Source organism: Xylona heveae, assembly GCF_001619985.1.
Source record: "Xylona heveae TC161 unplaced genomic scaffold L228scaffold_14, whole genome shotgun sequence".
NCBI classification, from domain to species: domain Eukaryota; kingdom Fungi; phylum Ascomycota; class Xylonomycetes; order Xylonales; family Xylonaceae; genus Xylona; species Xylona heveae.
Genome location: NW_017264206.1, coordinates 105,279 through 123,993, shown reverse-complemented (window position 1 = coordinate 123,993; position 18,715 = coordinate 105,279). Strand labels below are relative to the sequence as shown.

Genomic DNA, 18,715 nt, shown 5'->3' with positions numbered 1-18,715 from the left:
GAGCAGCCTGAAAGCTCTGCAGCAATGGCTGAAACCAGCAACCCAAATACCGACGACGAGACAAGAACGATGCAACGTAACCTAGTCCCACCCAGAGAGAATGCAACACTGAAAGAGTGCCGCGACTTTTTGTTTACATTTTGTGTAATAAAGTTATACTTGAGAGGGCAGGTCTCCAAAAGAATCGCAAACTATTGGTGCCACGACATGGTGGACATGACGCGCGACCCTGCGATGGATCTAGTTGGACAAATGCATGGGTTGCCGGATCACTATATAGACGACTTACGGGCAGGGGTCAAACACCTTCTCAAAGAATATAATGAGGTAAGTTGAAAACCCACCGGTATCTTTGCATCCCACTGTTTCTCTTTGTTGGGCATTTATTCAGATGGTCGCGAAGTAGCCATAGCAAAATTTGGACTAACCAAGAGATAGCTGACGCGAAGAATTAAAAAGCTCTGTCGAATAACCTTGCCACTATATACTTTAATTGTTGCGGTCACTGGAGTCGTGGGCTGGGGTTTGTGCAAATGGTTGGAAAAGGGATCCGAATCGGCTGAATCGGGCGACTCTGACTCAGAACGCTGGTTGGTTTCTTCCGGTGGATGTGCTCTTTTGGGATATATAATCTACTTTTACTGTCTTTTGTGTTTAATTATGCAGCGCAAGAGACTAACTGAGTGGAAAGGGGACCGGCGCGTGTCAGTTTGAAGATATACTTTTCTTTCTTTCGAGATTTCTTGGGACCATTTGGAATATTCTTCTTACAGTATATGCAGAGAAATCCTTATCGTTGTGCTTACTGCTGGTCTCCACGGCTTCTTTTGGATGCTACTTCGCACTCATCGATTTCATCGCTATTCATGATCGTCAATCTTAGAATCTTTATAATGAGATCTCTATGGCCCTATGGGGGCTCGAAAAGTCAAAGTCATATTTATCTGTCTGCGTTGTTCAACAGATATTTCAAAAAAAGATGCCCATCATGATCCATGACATTTCGTTGCCGGACTGACAAATTAGACACGCCATATGATCATACAGGCCCCAATAGTTCTCGTCGAATGGGACCAAGCCAGTCTACTAGATCCTGTACGGGCACAACGGCCATCAACATTGTCAGCATGATTGTAAATACAATTGTCGTCGAACCCGAAATCCTGAAAAACGATCCCAACGTTCTATGCTCTAAAGCGCCGACAACATAAAAATCCCAGTCGCATAAGGCGTCCATATCCACATCACGGGCTGAATTGTAAGGGCAAAAAAAGAACTGGAAGGGTCGCGGACGGAAGAGCAAAAAAGATGCGTCGACCGGGAATCGAACCCGGGGCTCGTCGATGGCAACGACGAATTTTACCACTAAACCATCAACGCTTGTTAAAGATTGGGTTAGGAAATCCTGTATAATAACGAAATTCATCTATACAAATACATCCTGGTTGATTTCCGTATCTACGAAGTACTATAAGTTGCTGGGCGTATTCGGAGACCCATTAGGACCTGACCGGCGCGATCGGGTCCCACGTACAAGGGTAAATGGTGATTGGCACACATATAGGGTTGAAGTCAAGCCTATAGTTGAATAAGTCGCCCCGAGAGCTAGACCAGTGATAAGTCTATATAATAGATCTAGCGGTTTCTTTATAATATTCTCCTAAATCTATTCCTTAGTAGCTTGAGCATGATCAGTCCTCTCTACTACTAACGTATTTCCCAAGCGACCCGGCCAGGCAGAATTCTTTACAAAAAATGGGATTATATCTCAACAAAAATTGTAGTTTTTAAATGGATATTTCTATCATGGGGTCTAGAAGACTATGTCAGCTGGTTATCCTGTTTATAGGAATTTTGCTCAATTTTTCCATTCAGAGAAAAATCCATGCACTATTTTTAGTATCAAATATATGTAATTTGAGAAATAAAATGCAAAACAACATAAAAATATTCAAAATGATTATTATGTATAGATCTGCCCTAAGAAAATTAAGTTACTCAATTTCAATTTAAAATAACACATTCATGTTGAGATATAAATCTTGTAAAATTACATTATTTGTATGAGATATCTGCCTGGCCGGGTCGCTTGGGAAATACGTTACTTACTAAGCCCGAGGTCAAAACCTAAATGCAAAGCACAGGCCACTCTACATGCACGGACCATATGTCCCTCCACGCCCAAGTAACCTTCTTCACCTCCTTACATTTCTTTTTACAGATACTGTTTAAACCTTGATACATTACTCAAGTACTGGTTTTCATTTTTTCTCTTTTACAATCTAACCTAAGCTTTCTACCACGGCAGCGTTTAGGCCCTCTCTACAAGGTACAAAGATGCCTGGGTTTAGGAACAACCAAGTAGCACGCAATGTGCATTTTCTCGACGGCCGTGACGATGAAATATTAGGATTCATGCAGACCGGATCTGTAACGTGGGGAGAGATGGATGAGTGGCTGCACATTGTTATTTCCATGCCAGAAACCGCATACAGCGTCTGGACATGTGTGGACGATCATGTTGCAGAGACTGGTTACAGGCACGGAACTCAGATAACCTTGGCTGGCAACCCCACTGTGATCGCACCTGGATTTTATTCTATTCTCTCACCCGAAGGTACGCGGCCCATTTTCTTCATGTTTGCATGCATCTTTTGACGGGAAGAAAATGCAATCGATTGTCTTCTTAGGGTTGCTTTAACATTGATGACAGGAGATTGTCTTCAAGTCAATATTAACGAAGAAAGAGTTCCGCCGAGAACAGTTTCATTTTCTCTGTCAAACCCCGACCCTCGTGTAAGTATAAATTATATATCTTGACCATACTTGAATGATTGACCACCCATTTGTACCAAATTTTCTTCATGGATGGCGACTGCTAACCAATATTAGCAAATGGCGTTCCAAAGACGCGTTCGAAATCGGGACATGCGTTGCGTCGTGTCGAGAGAGGAAGTTTTTGATTACGACTTTGTAACCTTCCATGCAGCCCATATCTTTCCTCTCGCGCATTTGGATCTAGTGAGTGGAGGGCCTCGCTACCCATCTGTAAATCTCTGCTTCTGACTGTATGGACAGTGGCGAACAGGGAATTGGGCAGCAGTTCTTTCCGACGATGAAATGCCCGGCTCAAGTGGCATACACTCAGTCCAGAATGGTATACTTTTGGACCAAACAATTCACACGCTCTTTGACAAGTACCTCGTTGCGATGGACCCGGACGTAAGTGCAATGAACCAGTCTCAATCTGATTTATTTTTGGTATGTGGTTTTCTGATAGCTTTGTATGTTCAGAATAATTACAAGATTACATATTTCAAACGGAAAACTCGCATGCCTGGTAATGGTGAGCCAATGTATCTGAACCCAGATTATCCAGCAAAATACCAGCCAAGCCGCGCGCTGCTCAAATATCATTTTCGAATGGCGGTGCTCTGCAATTTGAAAGGCAGAGGCGCTGAATACGATTGGGATGAGGATATTACGCCAGGTATGGACAGCGTCAAGGAGATTTCAGGCTCCGAACAAGGAAAACTACGATTCGAGCTTGAAGTTGCCTCTAGACTGAACGCGCTGGAAGCTTGAGCGGCATTTGTCTCTGCACTTCAATTATGAGTTTACGAATTTGCTTTGCTATGGCTTTCTAGATCGAATGAAATTTCAGGCTCTCTTTTTCCCGCAGTTGATAAAATTTCTCACGTTAATCAAAAATATGAGCCATAACCTCGTGACTAATAATTATACATTATTCTAGAATAGTGAGTTTCCTCGACAGTGATAAATACCAACTATAGCCGCCTCTAATTAAAAAAAAAGAGCTACAGTTGGAGCTGTGCGTTCTTCAGAGTATGGGGATTTTCAAACTCATCTGCCTCCCCTGTTCACATGGTGATTCATACCCCTGTTGACCTCATCCCTATAAGTCATGCCAATCGGGCCCCAGAAGAAAGGCGACTTCCATGAACTGCCGCCGTTTCTTTTCCGTCTCAGTTCCCGATCCCGTGCGCGCGAACTCTTGCTGCGTTTTGACCTTGTCGAATTGTCGCGTGTGAATAGTCTTTTTAGCCAGTCCATTTTTTTATCCAAAATAAAAGTCTCGTTCGATATGTACGGAATATATCGTTTGACTAAAGCTTGTCGACTGAAGATAAGTACAACGCGATGAGCTCAATGGCTAGACTGTGCAAGTTCGAAAAAGAGGAGCAGCTTTATGCTTGACTGCTATATCTACAAATGGTGTCAGGACATTTATACAAAAGTGCAATGTTATCGCATAAAGGGCAAAATCACCTTTAATTCGAGTATGCAAAGTACACTGTGGTGATTGTTCTTAGATATATGACCTGAGGCCGGAAAAGCGACTATGCCTCGTAGTACCGCCGTGCGGCATAGTATCGGTCAAGACTGTGGACTCCAGCGCTCGGAATGGCTGTGTTTGGAAATGACGTGCGACAATGCATACACTTGTATTGGTCTTGTCGCATCAAGCGTTTTAAGTATAATAGTGGGCTTTTGCGAATTAGCAGAGAAGAGCGGAACTCTTGCGTGCGCGCGCAATGTGTGGCTTACTCCGTAGAGCCTTACTCCGTAAAGTGTAAGCTTTGTGTGGTCATCGTAGTTCGGTTGCGGGTTGAACCGGGGGTTGTCGGAAAAAGCGAGGAGCGAAGGGGAGTCAGACTGGTCAAATGACATCATACCGCTTGGAACGGCGTACACATTTTTCCTAAAGGGGAAATGCCAAGCGCTTAACATCACGACTGCGAAGAAACTTATACGGCACAGCAACACAGCCTGACAGTAAGAGAAGTGCTACGACCATCATGGTCGGTGTGCCCTGTACTCCGTAAGATATCTGACTGACATGATATGCAGATAATACTATTGAGAACGATGAGTCAATGTTGAAATGTCAACAAGGCAGCAGCTGCATTTTCATGCTCGTCAGCAATCGGGATGATATTCTTTTTATTTCTGTTTTTATTGATTTATTGCAATTGAAGTTGTCAATGGTCTTTTTGTGCATCATCTGTGTCATATCTCCTGTTTGCGCCGTCAGATCTGTGGAGTGAGATTTTTCGGTCCCTGTCATATGCCATACCCACATGCCGTGCTTGGCCCCCACTGTCTCCAGTTTCCAGTGTCCCACATCTCTTTCCAGTTGCTTCGCGAGATATCACTATCTACGTTAGACGAATTTTTTGTTGACTCCGCCACTGACTTTCTGCCAAGGTGTTACTGACTAACGGTTCCTTTGGTAACATTTTTCTTGGAATTGCAGCAATTTCTCATCTTTGGCTACTCAAGGAAACTACTTGACGATCAACAATCCCTTCAGAAGAGAAAAAAGAACCTAGGATTTCCCTTGTGGTCCCCAAGCGTGGACTAAACGAATTTTAACCTCTTCGGCGACGAGGGGAAACCATCTTGGCACTTGTTCTTTGACCCACCAGGACCACGCTAGAAGGCTTCAAGCTGGTAATCAGGGTATCAAATCGTGGCTATGCCACCATCTTACCCTTCGGTTCGACGTTTACTCTCGGACAAAGGGCCGCCGAAGGCAGGGATGCCGCTGCATGGCCGGTCTTGTCAGATGTCAAACCTTCGGGGACCCCAGGGTGTATCCTGGCCCTTGTAGATTTCGAATACAGAGTACTCCGTAGAAGAAGCTTAAATATGCATTTAAATGACTGTGCGCCCTCCTTATAGGACAGCATTGAAGATAACCAGGACCTTCCTCTCCAATTTCCCCTCGTTTAACATTCACAAGGTTAGTCTCTGCACTGTACAAGATATCGCCGTTCCTCCATATTGATAGCTCCTGCAGAACAACCATTTCCAATACCTTCAGGGCTTAGCCAATTCTACACATTCAGGCGCGGAAACGTAAACCTCGTAAACCGTTCATCAAAATGGAACCAACAGCGCCCGAGCAAGCGCGCACCCACGCACCATATGGATCTCCCGCTGCAACGGACATGGATCTCGAGGACCAGACCTACCAACCGCGAAAGCGGCCTATTGTGACCAACAAAGACGTTTCCACGGAGTGGAAGCACGGCTCCAAGGGGCGAGTGATCAAGTACATGCTTCTGTGGGCACTACTAGGGTTCATTGTGGGCGGCATCATCGGCATGATCATTGGGCTCTGTGTACGATATACTTCACGCGATTAGCCAAGGCCCATGGCAATCACCTTGTTTCGTCTTTACTGCCTTTTTGTTCGATATGAACCTTCAGTCTGCGAGGGACGGACTCTGCGACGATATTTTCGTTTTTATCTTTCGAAACTATAACAAGGCCGGCCTCGTCGTCTCTATTTACCCCGAATATCCACCAGCGGCCGAATTGCAGTCATTCTCTGGTCTGTACACGAAGCATCCCCCTGCTCGGAGTGCGACTGAGGGTTTGCGGCCTTCAATGCACCAAGTCGATGCGATCCTACCATCGTCCAAATATTTCTGCGGTCCTTTTGGTTCGGAAATACAAGAGATCAACTGGGGCAATTCTTTGAGAAGGGGTGAAAATTTCGAGTTCTTGCTTAATATCTGCGATACCCTGACATTTCGTCAATGTACTATACCAATGATAATATTTAATTGTTTTCTTTACTCTGAGCGAGTCTCTGAATGACTTAAGACAACAAACGGACCTGACAAGGTATAACATTGAATTTATCGCTATTCCAACAAGTGAAAACAATTTCACTCCTTGAAAGCAGTTTTGAAGCAAAAAAAAATAAAAAGGAAAAAAAATATGTTTGAGATGCGTCGACCGGGAATCGAACCCGGGGCTCGTCGATGGCAACGACGAATTTTACCACTAAACCATCAACGCTTCCTGTTGAAGAATGTGCCTCATAAAAGTTATTATTCTTATCCCCAATACTCGTGAAATACTCCCTTTCGATGGGCAGATAAGTTAGCTATAGACCTCGTTTGGGTCGGTTAAACGAAAGCGAATATTTCACGAGTATTGTGGATAAGAATCATATAACTTTTTCTGCTAGCTGAATCAACCTGACTGCCTCAATCATCAACTTCATCTCTGTCTTTGCTCCCCCATGTCTATAAAAAACATGCAGCTCGCTAGCGGTAAAACAGTCTGCACCTTCCCATCACACTTTCCCCTCTGCTCTAGGGCTCCAGAAGACATTATACTGGGTTAAATCCTTCAATTTGCTTTGTCCAGTTGAATTTCTGCGCACCCACTTGGAATCGAATAGCTCCTTCCATATCTGATTATTCCAAAGAGCTGAGTGATATTGAGCGATGTGTCGCCTAAAAAAAACCCCCCATTCACTCAATGTCAGCATCGATTTCTTATCGGCCATGGCAATCTTCTCAATTTACAGCATCCTATGCGGGTACTCCTTCCTGACCTGACGAGACGCAGCTCACAACAGATATCCTCTTGAGCAGCATCCCCGAAAACAAGAATAAAAATCGGTAGACTCACATGCGAAAAACCCATCAAATCCAGCAACGGCCGACGTCCACAATCCCGGCTTTGCACCAATACTGTACCCAAACCCTACCGTCCCAGGCGTGGTCGCGTTCGCCTCAATCGTTACCGGCACTGCAGCTGATACGTTACTGCTCGGAATCTGCATCGTCCAGGGGAATGCAGATAATGCAATGCCAAGTTCAAACGTCGTCGTCTCGGTTATGTATCCCTTCACTGCGAGCGTCTTGTCCGATGTAAACGCCGCCACGGTTGTTCCTGGACCTGTGCCAGTTGAGTACGGGTAGAGGTATTCGCCCTCATGCGGCACAGGCGTGACGCCGTCCCATGGCAGCCGCTCGACAGTGTAGTAGCTTCCAGAGGGAACGGTGTCGCGGCGCTGAGCAACGTCCAGTACAGGCGATGCGGACGACAGTGATGCGAGTAGTGGCAACGTCGTGGCAAATATGACGAGACTTGATGGGTTGAAATGCATTTTGCAGAATTGATTTTTTTTTTTTAGCTTGCTATGCCCTTGTTCCCTTTTCCCCTCTATTTTCGCCTTCTATTAAGTAGTATTGGTATGAAGCTTGGAAAAGAGAAATATGAGATATGCCAGGCCAAAACACGAACTGCTCAAACCATTTCGTCTGACCAAACGGAACAAACCTCGAACCCACAATCGCCACGTGCATTCTCATATATACCCCAAAAGATCTAGAGCATGAGATACATGCATACCGTATACGTGCTTATCTAAGTTTAGTAATCCGAGAGACATGGTTGACATGTCTGGCCGTTTCAATAGCTTCTCGTACTCGTTATATGATTTCAACAGTCAAGGGGACGTGGGGGTCATGGTTGTGCAGTGTGAACTGCTATGAATTGTTGGGATAGTATATCGGAGTACTGGACTAAGGCTCAACAGAAATGACATAAGCAATTACAAAAACCAGACAAATCTGGCGTCATTGAAATCATGCGGCGTAGGAAAGAACTATACAGTCAATTTGTCAGGTGATGGGGGCCGGATTGGATGCGTAGATGGGCAAGGAAGAAGGTAGGGTCCCACTGACTATATGACTAACTGCTATTGAACCTCGTACTTCTATCATCTAGCTGGTTAGTCGAGTCTGGAACCAGCTATTATGAAAGATATCTTGCAAGGAGCCTATAGTATAGCTTGATAGAACTTTATTTTTCTTTGTAATTCCCTTTATATTAACGTCTAGTAGTCATAACATATACTAATACCTGCTCTATAACCTCTTCATCCCTGTATTTTATAATATCTTGTTATTAAGATATCAAGCATATAGTGGCAAAAAAGTAATATTAAAATCATTAGAATGATTAAAGGTAGTCGAGTTGATTTATCTACTAAGGTCAATAGGCGGATGGCTATAGACCTCGTTGAGGTTGGTTATAATAACCAAACCAAGGCAAAATAAATTGATGCCTAGAAACACATCCTGAAGCGAAGGGCTAAATATAAGAAAAAAAATTATATGCGTCGACCGGGAATCGAACCCGGGGCTCGTCGATGGCAACGACGAATTTTACCACTAAACCATCAACGCTTTGCGATACTCGGAACGAGTACTATTACCTAATATATTCGCCATTCCAAGACCAATTTCCGCTTTTCAGCATTTCCATAGTATCCGAGAAGTGCCGTCGCCATTCTAATCTTTACATCTTTAGGAGTTGTTTTCCTTCGGCGATGGCTGGCTATTCCCAGTGCAGGAGCTATATTTCGTGTCGCGAAAAGTCATTGAAGGTTTTCAGCCGCTCTCAATGGATGGGGCAAAGCCATGGAGGGGTCTTTGCAATTCCTCAAAGAAGTGAATAGGATAGTACAAAAATGTCCCTGGGAATTCGAGACCCTACAGGCTTAATTCTTTGACACATCCTGATCATATAGATCATTCCAATACAGAATACCCTGAAGCTGTTCCTCCCTCAAATTGACGTTCACAAAGTGCTCTCGTTGCGGGGTTCTGATCCGACGGTGGACCTCTCCGGCGGTCTTCCAGCCAAAAAAGCCCGCCATTTCCCAGTCAATAAGCCCCACAATTATGCCATTATCAACAATGCAATTAGATTCCGTAAGATCGTTATGCATGAAGCTCATATCTGGATCATGATTGGTGCCTGAAAAAAGGATGTCCCCTTCTAACGGGTTGATCCGACCGTTACTGAGTATGTTTGGGTCCGATACCACGTGAGATCGAGCTTGCAGATTCTCTGGAGGCTTGATAGTGTGAAGTTGATGGAGTATCTTCCTCGCCTGTTCTTTATAGGAATCCCTCTGGTCTCTGGATAAATATGGCCGCGCGACGCATAATGCGACTCCCGGAAGCCTTTCTTGGACGAGCACTTGGCGACCATTTATCTGAGCGGATGTGAGTCATCGAGTTTTATAAACGAATAGCAAGTATAAGTACCTTGCCAGCAAAGTAAATTTCTGGAACTTTGACATCCTTCAAAACGGTCTTTGCCAGAGTGATTGCCCGATGCTCATTTGCATCGGCATAGGAGAAGTCAATCTCCGTAGATTGAGCACCTGCTCGCGCGTGGAGATGGCTGGACTTCACGATCACGCTACCGAGAGCAAAAACGTCACGACCGCCTTCGTCAGCTGGATAAATGCGATTCTCTTCGGTGCAGAGACTAACGACCGATGCCCAGTATCTCAGGGAGTCTGTACTATGGGAGTTGACATGCTGGAGGTCAACGCGGAAGTCACCAGGTCTTGGGCGGTATCGACCATAAAAGGGTACATCAGCGTACGGGTCGGTTGATGGAATCTTTTCCGGGTCCGTTTCATACGGGTTCGTCATTGTAAAGAAATATGGGTGGGAGAGGCAGAGTACTATGCAAACGTTGGAGGGGTAGCTTCTCCGGATTTGAACTTTGTGTAGTAAGACCTGACGTCTATCTGTAATTACCAAAAATTCTGTGCTAAATATGCTTAGCAAGCTTGGACAATCATTCTCACCCGTTGCGGTGCGAACAGCAAGGATGTGACTGACTAATGGGTCAGAGGTATTATTGACTGTGTCGGGCTTTGTTTCGGGTCATGGATAACAAAGGATTTTACGTTTAAAACATCTACGCGTGCTGGGAATTGCACCAATTCCTCTCCATAATGCGATAATATCGCACGGTCGCAAAATGTCTCTGCTAACGCATAGCTCCGAAAGATTGTGCCAATAATTTCAGGTTTACTTTAGGATTCGTTTATGAATATTCTTTTTGTATCTCTTTTAAAATGCAGGTTGTACGTTATTCTAAGCTCGGCCCACTATATCCAGCGGCTATCCAGCGGCTACAACGCCCCGATAGACGACGGACCCCCCACTAACTTCGCGCGCCATAATCTCCACAAGAGCGTTAGGACCCTCCATTAAGGATTGCAGATTTCACCCCGGATTTTTTCATGGTGATTTAGGATTCGAATCACCCACTGTTCTTCTTCATATACTCATTCCAATTTTCCTTACCCTGATTCTCAAACGTCGTCCCGGGCGAACCCCAGAAAAAGGGCGTCTTCGACGTCCTGCCACCGTTGCGTTTACGTCTCAGTTCTCGCTCTCGCGCACGAGCATATTGATTGTGGCCTCCAGTGTGACGACTTTTTGGTGTAAATAGCTTTTTTATCCAGTCCATTGTTCGCAGCCAGTAATTAAACAACCACTGAGACGGTTCAATATTAGCCTAATTATCTCAACCGTTATGAATGTGATTTGGTTGGAAATGTAGCATACGCAAGAATTGGATAGAGGAGGAAGAGGATCTCAACTGTATCTGGTAATAAATTCAAAGCGTTGTGGCAAAAAAAAAAAAAAGATGCTAACTGGCTGAGCTGGAGAATGATAGACAATTACGCAACCCTATTGAGACTTCGACAATAAGCGGGCATAGGCATTGATAAATATTTTGATGCTCTGTCGGGAAAGTATACGGATCAATTATGTAAAAAAGTACTGTCGTAGACGCGTAGGAACATGATAAATAAAGGCGTGGCTGGAAGTAGATTGGGAATGTTTGGTGGGGAATGGGATGGAACGGGGCAGAAGTAAGAAATGATGAAGTCATAATGCTTCAGGTGCTTCACTCAGATGTACGGAAGAATAGAATTACTATAAGTAATAAATTAGATTAAATCAGGAGGTGTAAAGACAGGGGAACCTGGACTAAAGAGTAGGGAACGATATATATCTAAGGCGGGCCTGCAGGAAACTCTTGGCCGTGATACTACATACAACGGAACATTTTAATACGGCGTATACAGGCCTGTAGTTTACCAAAAAGCACTACTCAGTGACAATTTGTTGTTCTGCATCATATTATAGGTTTGCATTGCGTTTGCACAAGATAGTATATATAGTCATGATAGAAACAAAAGAGAAGGCCAAAAACAAGGAAAAGAAAGAAAGAAAGACCGTAAACAGTACTCAAAAGAACTATGAGAAAGCGCAAAACAGAAAAGATTCTATATCTGAAAACCATATATGCCAAAGTACCAGTACTGGGAATATGTTCTTGAGAGTCCTAGCAATTCAGATATCAAAGCGAGAAGCAGGTAAATGACATAACGAGCAGATAGCAATATCACACTAGTACTATCATCAGCATTTGGCCAAGTCAGAGAAACACCAAGCCTCTTACCTTCAATGACTCCGCTAACAGAGCTGACAAGACCTTCCTACGGTCGTACCGACCACGATGTGTCTGGGGGCCGGGCTTCCGCAAAAGCCGCTTACTCCCGATCTTGTCGTGCGCGCTCCACACGTATATTTATAATTTGTATATGCGTGATTGCACACACTCGAATAGTAAATGTACCAACCGCAGGTACAGTTGCCAGGATTGGAAGTGTCATTGACCAATTGAAGTTCTACATCGTCGCCGATATCACCAGGCATAATGACAGGCATGACTTTGGTGTTTGAAGAAGTCGAATGGAAATATAAACAATTGAATGATATCTTTCTTCGTCCAGGCCGAATCGGCTTTTTGAGAGCCTCGTATATCAATTCCCTTCTTTGGTTTCGGCGTCGAGATTCAGTAGCGTATTTGAGAGGCTTGTTCACGCGGGCCGTCACGGGTATAACAATGAGTCAACAAGCATACATAGAGCCTAGAGCATATGTTCTAGAGAGAATATATAGCAGAAGAGAGGCGCTGTTTGTACTCAGGAAAATTCGTTGTCGTAGAGAAAAATAAGAGAGGACTGAAATGAAAAATATATAGTTTTCTGAGAAGCCGTTTTGGCGCGCCATCGACAAGGTCATGTTTTACATGTGAAGAAAAAGCTGAAAATACCTAAATATAAAACTCTATTTTAAGAGAAGCGCTCTTGGACCTCTATATAAAGCTGTAACCTGTTTCAGGATGCTTTGGAAGTAAACACCTGAGAGGCGACTTAGCCCCAGATCAAGGATGCACGGGCCCTTCGGGTATAGCCGCCCGGCTGTCCGGCGGTAACACCTATCCCCTTTAGCGTGTCGTCTCCATCAATCCACCACCACCATGGTTATTTGAGATTCATAACCGCCGCGAAGCCTGGAGCTTATTCTACATACAGATTCCAATAGCGCTTCTGCTCTTTGACTTTGTGAAGAATACCTCCTCTTCCTTAGAGTACCAAATAGCTCCCCGCTCAGGCTGATTGGACAGTCACGAACTCTATTCATCATGATCCGTCCAGAAGATAGATTCTGGGTCTGTAGTGAGAGTGTTACTGGAGACTTGCACGCCGGCACCGTCATTGATTGGGATCAACGTCGATGGTATACTATCAATGGCTCAATAAAGTTCATCCCCCCCGAGGAGGATAAGGATATTGATGTGCTGAAGCGCTACATTGATCATCTTGCTCCAAGTGTTTACTCGATCACCGTGGATGATGACGGTTTGCTCACCTCAGTTTCATCAGCTCCTGAAGATGACCCCCTCTTGACTATCCATTACCCACGCTACGCCAAGTCTCCATCCCTACAATCTTGTTCTACTATCGAGATTTCTCGACTCGCCGAGTTAGATCGACTCGGGCCCGGCGTTGACTTGGTAAGCTATTCCGATAGCGACAAACCCGAAGCGCAAAGAAAGGTCGTCTTCAAATACAGCATGATTTTCCAGAGGCGGACAAAAATATGGCACGAACTGCATATCACAAAAAGCCTTCCTGCTCACCCGAATCTGGTTCCGTTTGACCGCGTCGTCGTCGATGATGTTGAGTCCCGCGTCCTCGGTTTTACAACAGCTTACGTTCCTGGCGGTTGTTTGGATGATAATAAGAGTCGTATATTTCGATTAGAGTACTTTCAACAACTTACCTCCGTAGTTGACTATCTCAACTTGGAGCTGGGTATCATTCACCAGGATGTGGCAGCACGAAACATTCTACTCGACTCCAAGACACAAAATATACTGCTCTTTGATTTTGACCGAGCCGCCCCAGTCGGTCATCCTTGGTGTGTTCCTCAGAGGAATGACGTCGCCGGTGTCATATTTACGTTGTACGAGATTATCACGCAGGACGAACACTATCGCCATGTGCCATTTCAGGAGCAAAACCCAGAGTCAGTACAAAGTCTCGAGGAATGGCCAGTGAAATGCAAGTTGGATAACGATGTCGCACTCTTTCGCAAGCATCTGAATGAATGGGTTCAACGCCGCAAGGCAATTTGCGATGTTGCTCCCTTTGTACCTGAACCCAAGCCATTCGACATACCTACGATACCCCCACCTTCGCCAGTCATTACAGGCCACGGAGAAGACGGAGCGCCAATCGTCGAACGTGGCAGAATTATGAGGACGAGACGGAGCTTGAGAGATCGTAATCAAAATATCATCTCCTGGGAACGCCCTCCGCAACAGCCTACATGTCCCCTTCCAAACGGGACTAAACGAAAACGCTCCTGCTCAAGTTCTCTCGAAGCGCAAGATGACCGTCATCTTTCACTATCGACGCCCGAAAATACTCAAGATCGCACGTGTGGCAATGGAATCAAGGCGCCCTAGATGTTGCATTTCGCGGCGTAACAGAGAGTTTTGTTGTAAAAAGCAACAGAATGTTGTAGAGATGTTTTATGATAGCACAGTGTACGGGTACACGCAGACCCCGGAACTTCAAACATGCATGAAACTCTTTTTTTGGATTATTCATCACCCATTTTTTCCGTTAGAAATTTCAGGATACAATTTACCATCAACATAAAATTTTACATGGACCGTCAGCGAATGATGGGGTGAATGAGGCATCGTATTGTACTTCACAGGTCATTTCACTCTGTCTAGTCTGTAGCACCATGAGTGGTTTTTCCTTCAAAAGCCCTCTTTGTATTATTTTCAATTCGCAATTAGGACGTGATGGTACATAAAATACATTAAATTTCACGATTCTTATTAACATCAACGAAAGGAATATATTGCAAGTGCTCTGAAGTAGAATATAGTGAATTATTTTAGACGTGCTTACTCAGCAAGTGGCGTTGATGGTTTATTACCACTAAACCATCAACGCTTTTTATTTGAGGCGAATTATGGTGAAATTCGTCGTTGCCATCGACGAAGCCCAGGTTCGATTCCGGTCGACGCATAACTTTTTGCCCTTTTTTGGTGGAAATTGTGTGGTATTTGAGTTATTCCTTGTACCACTATTTGTATTGTCATCCACCTATTTTTCGTTTTTCTATTTTCCTGGTTTGCACGGAGAACAATAGTAATCATGTCCTCCATGTCATTTGACACCGCCACTGCTGAATCTTGCACTGCTTCAGCGGCAGGCAAACAATGACTGCAAACGGTAATCTACATCTACTCCTGATTCTTGCGAGTAGCATCCCAATTGTGAGGATCAAGCCAGCCAAAAGGGTCATCATCACAATCATCGCCGCCATCATTGCCCCAACCAAAGGGGTCCCACCACGGGTCATTGCCATTGCCATTGTCACCGTCGTCGCCGTCGTTACCCCAGCCAAATGGATCATCCCCAAAGGGGTCCCACCATGGGTCATTGCCATCATCACCACCATCGCCACCGTCGCCACCGTCGCCACCGTCACCACCGTCACCACCGTCCCCGCCATCACCGCCATCGCCGCCACCAGGAGAGCTACCGCGCTGGACTGCCCCAAAGCGGGTGTTTCCCTGGTCAAAAATCTAAAAGCCATATTAATATGCATAAGACTTAAAGCACAAGTCTATGGTACGGAGAGACTTACAGCATAGATGCTCTTCAAAAACGTGTCACCAAGAATGTCAAAGGACATGCTTCCGCGCGACTGAATGCCTCCATAGACGTAACCGTTACCAATATCAGCAAAGGCAAGATCCTCCTTCTGTTAAAATGGTCAGCAGGCCACACTTGATAGCAGCAAAGCGTCATTCTCGTACCTGAACATAAAATTGCTTGCCACCAACGGCAAAGCTAACTGTGGGAAGCTTATCGGCTGAAGTGCTCTTTGGGAAAGTATAGCCCTGCTGAGTCTGGTCGTATTTCGCGCCGGGAATAGCATTGTAAATGGCTTCACAGGTGTTGTCGTCAATGAGGGCCAGTGTGGTTCCGGTGTCCGCAATAGCGGTGTTGCCGCTACGGTTGATAGTCTTGCCGTTAACCGTGGCCGAGCCAGAGCCAAACATCCAAAAGCCCTGAGAGTTGTCGACGGGCGTGTAATAGACATCCTGGCCTGAAGCCTTAACCGTGTCCTGATCAATATAGCCAAAGGTGTAAAAGGAATCTTCATTGTCCCGGTAGGAGCTAAGTTTGGCGGTGAAGAGTTCCGCGGACGGGGGAATTTCCTTTTGTTCAATCATGTTCTCGACTGGGGTCTTTACAGGGTGAGGTCGAACAGTGTTGATAGAGCCGAAGGCCAAGCCGAGAAGACCATCACCAACGCCCTGCGCAAATTGTTGAGAAAGTTGGCTGGCCAGCTCGATGCCCTGGTTCTTGACGACCAAACCGCCAAGGTTGACATTGTCTGTTCCAACAGTACCAGAGGCTGATGACGAGTCGCCGTACTGAATCTTCCAAGTGTATCCATCCATATTCTTATAGGTGCTAGACTTGTCAGGGTTAAAGATTCTGTGTTTGGAGCTTTGAGACTGAAGTGAGCTAGGGAGCTCCGTAGACCACACCTATTGATTCATTAGCCCATTTTCAAGTCGAATCAAAAGCGCTCGGCAGGCGTACCCAGAGATCGGCAGAACCGGTATCAAAGTCCAGCATGAATTTCTGTCCAGGTGTACCAATTTTCACCGGCGCGAGATACATGCTATCATTCTGCTGGTCTTCCGCAGGAACTTCACCGGCCTGGCCATTGTCCTGTCTCTTCCGTAGGACATTTCTGCGAACCTGGGCGCGACCGCCAACCTTTTTGAGCACGCCATGTTTGCCTTGTTCGTTGACTTGGTCGGTGATAAAGTATGGGCCCTCTTTGGTTGGCGCAAAGCTGTCTGCGTAAAAGTTTAGTTTGAATCACAAAGCCTCCAAGGCGTAATAGAGGGCATACACTTTGTCAAGAGAGAGACATAGGACTTTGTGCCGTTTTTTTCATATTTGGGGTTATAAACGAGAGGAACTTTGGTCAGATTCGCTGGAGGCGTATGGGGGTCAGATATGTTGTGAAATGAAGGAGAACTGTCTGAAGACAGAGGCAGCGCAGCTGTGAGAGAAAGATAAAGAGCAAAGAAAAGATGGAAAAGCAAAGCAAAGCGGCTTTGCGAGTAAGGAGTGGAGTGCCACATCTTGTAGCTCGCTGGTTTGAAGTCTAAAGATTGAATATTTGGATTCTTGAAGGTCAAATCGGGCTGCTTTATATTGTCGTCCTGGTAAAAACCATTGCGCCATTGCTACATTTTCAGCAGCGTTGAGGTGTCCAGTTGCTGCAGCAAATTGCTCACTCCTGAGGTCGTTTCTGCTCATAGTTACCCTTCGACGGCATGAGTTTACAAGATCCACGCAATAGATGTTCGGATCAGCCACGAATCATCATCGAATCGGCCTGGATTTGTCAATTCGCGGCCATAACATTTTCTGGTGAGAACAGAGCCTGGCCGATGACAGGGCCAACGGCTGGGATGCCCCCCAGTTCAGCCGGACGGCATCAGCAAAGGATCGTCTCGTGCAGCATATGGAGAAATGCTTGAATGGTGGAGTGGGGACCAAAATAGAGATCGTTTTGCGGGGATATGCGTAAATAATTAGCAGAAATAAATCGATAGGCGACCAACGTCACTATATAGTGAAGCCCCTGAGAGGGTAGATTGATGCCGCTACGTCAGACCATGATATTGCTGATGCTCAAGTGTGTTTCAGATGATCCATCACAGTATGCTCCCGTACGAAACAAGCTCCAACCTGGAATAGAGATCATTCTGAAACAAGAGATAGGATCATGCCGCCGAAGAGGAATTTGAGAACATTTGGCAATACTGTGCTGTGTTATTCCTTTCTATGTCTCGCCAATCGTCCGTTGTAAGACCCCGATGGGCCCCTGAAATTTGGGCATTTTAGATGCCGTTAGGCCGGTAATAGCCGAGCCTTACGGGAACGGCGGCAACTTTGCGCGAACTGGCGACAGCGGCAGATCTAACTTCTAAGCAGATAGTGGCGCCACTGCCGCTGTAGCTTAACTGTTAGTTACCATCTCATACCCTGTCCAATAACCTAAAACAGAAGAGAGTGCGGACCCTTGCTTAACGGCCTCAGCTGAACGACCTCAGCTGCTTTTGTCTCGTGCATATCTGAAGTGCTCTACTTCCGGCTAGTGAAAGTAACTTGCTCTTCTATATCCAAAAATGATAAGGTGTACAATGCTCTTCATTCGTTTAAGTAGAATCTTGCTAAAACCTCGTCAGAGGCGCCGATTATCTCTTGTGCTCAATTGCCTCATGCCTGTCACCATCCTGACCATTTGATTCAGCAATAGCGACAGCTTGATGGCAGCTTCTTGATACACTAATATTACTCTGTTTTCTGCTGTATGAATCACGCATGCTGAAGTTCAATATGCTGTCGGGACGTATAGAGGTTCTCATGATCTGGTATGTGAAGCTGCGTCTTGCTGGCAGTTTCTCCGAAAATTTTGGGGGCCCGTGCCACCGCACATGATGGAACCTTCCTTCAAAAGTATTGACGGGATATCGTAGCGTGGAAACGCCGAAGTACGCTTCACAAGAGGTTGAGTAAATAATTACTTCATGAGAAGTGATTGCCTCGGGGCAAATCACTTTGTCTCACTGAATATCTTCATTGCTTACGCAC

At 45.3% G+C, this 18,715-nt stretch overlaps 6 protein-coding genes and 3 non-coding genes across 9 annotated transcripts; 3 read left to right on the top strand and 6 right to left on the bottom strand.

Annotated features, from left to right (window-relative positions):
• Positions 1–1,309: 1,309 nt before the first annotated feature.
• Positions 1,310–1,380, bottom strand: L228DRAFT_t135. Its single transcript has one exon. It is a non-coding gene; the product is annotated as a tRNA-Gly (tRNA).
• Positions 1,381–2,214: 834 nt separating this feature from the next.
• Positions 2,215–3,719, top strand: L228DRAFT_251222 (hypothetical protein). The gene is made up of 5 exons (XM_018333511.1): positions 2,215–2,617; positions 2,714–2,796; positions 2,893–3,021; positions 3,079–3,222; positions 3,295–3,719. The coding sequence occupies exons 1-5, from the start codon at positions 2,338–2,340 to the stop codon at positions 3,583–3,585; spliced, it is 927 nt and encodes a 308-aa protein (XP_018184686.1). The 5' UTR covers positions 2,215–2,337; the 3' UTR covers positions 3,586–3,719.
• A 1,991-nt stretch (positions 3,720–5,710) lies between these two features.
• On the top strand, positions 5,711–6,653 carry L228DRAFT_285996 (hypothetical protein; the record flags this gene model as incomplete). The annotated part of the gene is made up of 4 exons (XM_018336402.1): positions 5,711–5,767; positions 5,825–6,149; positions 6,238–6,571; positions 6,637–6,653. Exons 2-4 carry the CDS (start codon positions 5,910–5,912, stop codon positions 6,651–6,653), a joined length of 591 nt encoding a protein of 196 aa, XP_018184685.1. The 5' UTR covers positions 5,711–5,767; positions 5,825–5,909.
• A 110-nt stretch (positions 6,654–6,763) lies between these two features.
• On the bottom strand, positions 6,764–6,834 carry L228DRAFT_t134. The gene has a single exon. It is a non-coding gene; the product is annotated as a tRNA-Gly (tRNA).
• Positions 6,835–7,155: 321 nt separating this feature from the next.
• On the bottom strand, positions 7,156–8,284 carry L228DRAFT_251219 (hypothetical protein). The gene is made up of 2 exons (XM_018333510.1): positions 7,456–8,284; positions 7,156–7,277 (listed from the first exon to the last, which is right to left on the bottom strand). The coding sequence occupies exons 1-2, from the start codon at positions 7,934–7,936 to the stop codon at positions 7,171–7,173; spliced, it is 588 nt and encodes a 195-aa protein (XP_018184684.1). The 5' UTR covers positions 7,937–8,284; the 3' UTR covers positions 7,156–7,170.
• Positions 8,285–8,949: 665 nt separating this feature from the next.
• Positions 8,950–9,020, bottom strand: L228DRAFT_t133. Its single transcript has one exon. It is a non-coding gene; the product is annotated as a tRNA-Gly (tRNA).
• Positions 9,021–9,334: 314 nt separating this feature from the next.
• Positions 9,335–10,283, bottom strand: L228DRAFT_271388 (hypothetical protein; the record flags this gene model as incomplete). The annotated part of the gene is made up of 2 exons (XM_018335526.1): positions 9,335–9,835; positions 9,888–10,283. 2 exons carry the CDS (start codon positions 10,281–10,283, stop codon positions 9,335–9,337), a joined length of 897 nt encoding a protein of 298 aa, XP_018184683.1.
• Positions 10,284–12,972: 2,689 nt separating this feature from the next.
• L228DRAFT_251216 (hypothetical protein) lies at positions 12,973–14,827 on the top strand. Its single transcript, XM_018333509.1, has one exon. The coding sequence runs from the start codon at positions 13,144–13,146 to the stop codon at positions 14,470–14,472; it is 1,329 nt and encodes a 442-aa protein (XP_018184682.1). The 5' UTR covers positions 12,973–13,143; the 3' UTR covers positions 14,473–14,827.
• Positions 14,828–14,991: 164 nt separating this feature from the next.
• L228DRAFT_257189 (acid protease) lies at positions 14,992–17,682 on the bottom strand (the record flags this gene model as incomplete). Its single annotated transcript, XM_018333967.1, has 7 exons — positions 17,091–17,682; positions 16,962–17,045; positions 16,643–16,905; positions 15,847–16,587; positions 15,675–15,791; positions 15,570–15,612; positions 14,992–15,107 (listed from the first exon to the last, which is right to left on the bottom strand). Exons 1-7 carry the CDS (start codon positions 17,194–17,196, stop codon positions 14,992–14,994), a joined length of 1,470 nt encoding a protein of 489 aa, XP_018184681.1. The 5' UTR covers positions 17,197–17,682.
• Positions 17,683–18,715: the final 1,033 nt, after the last annotated feature.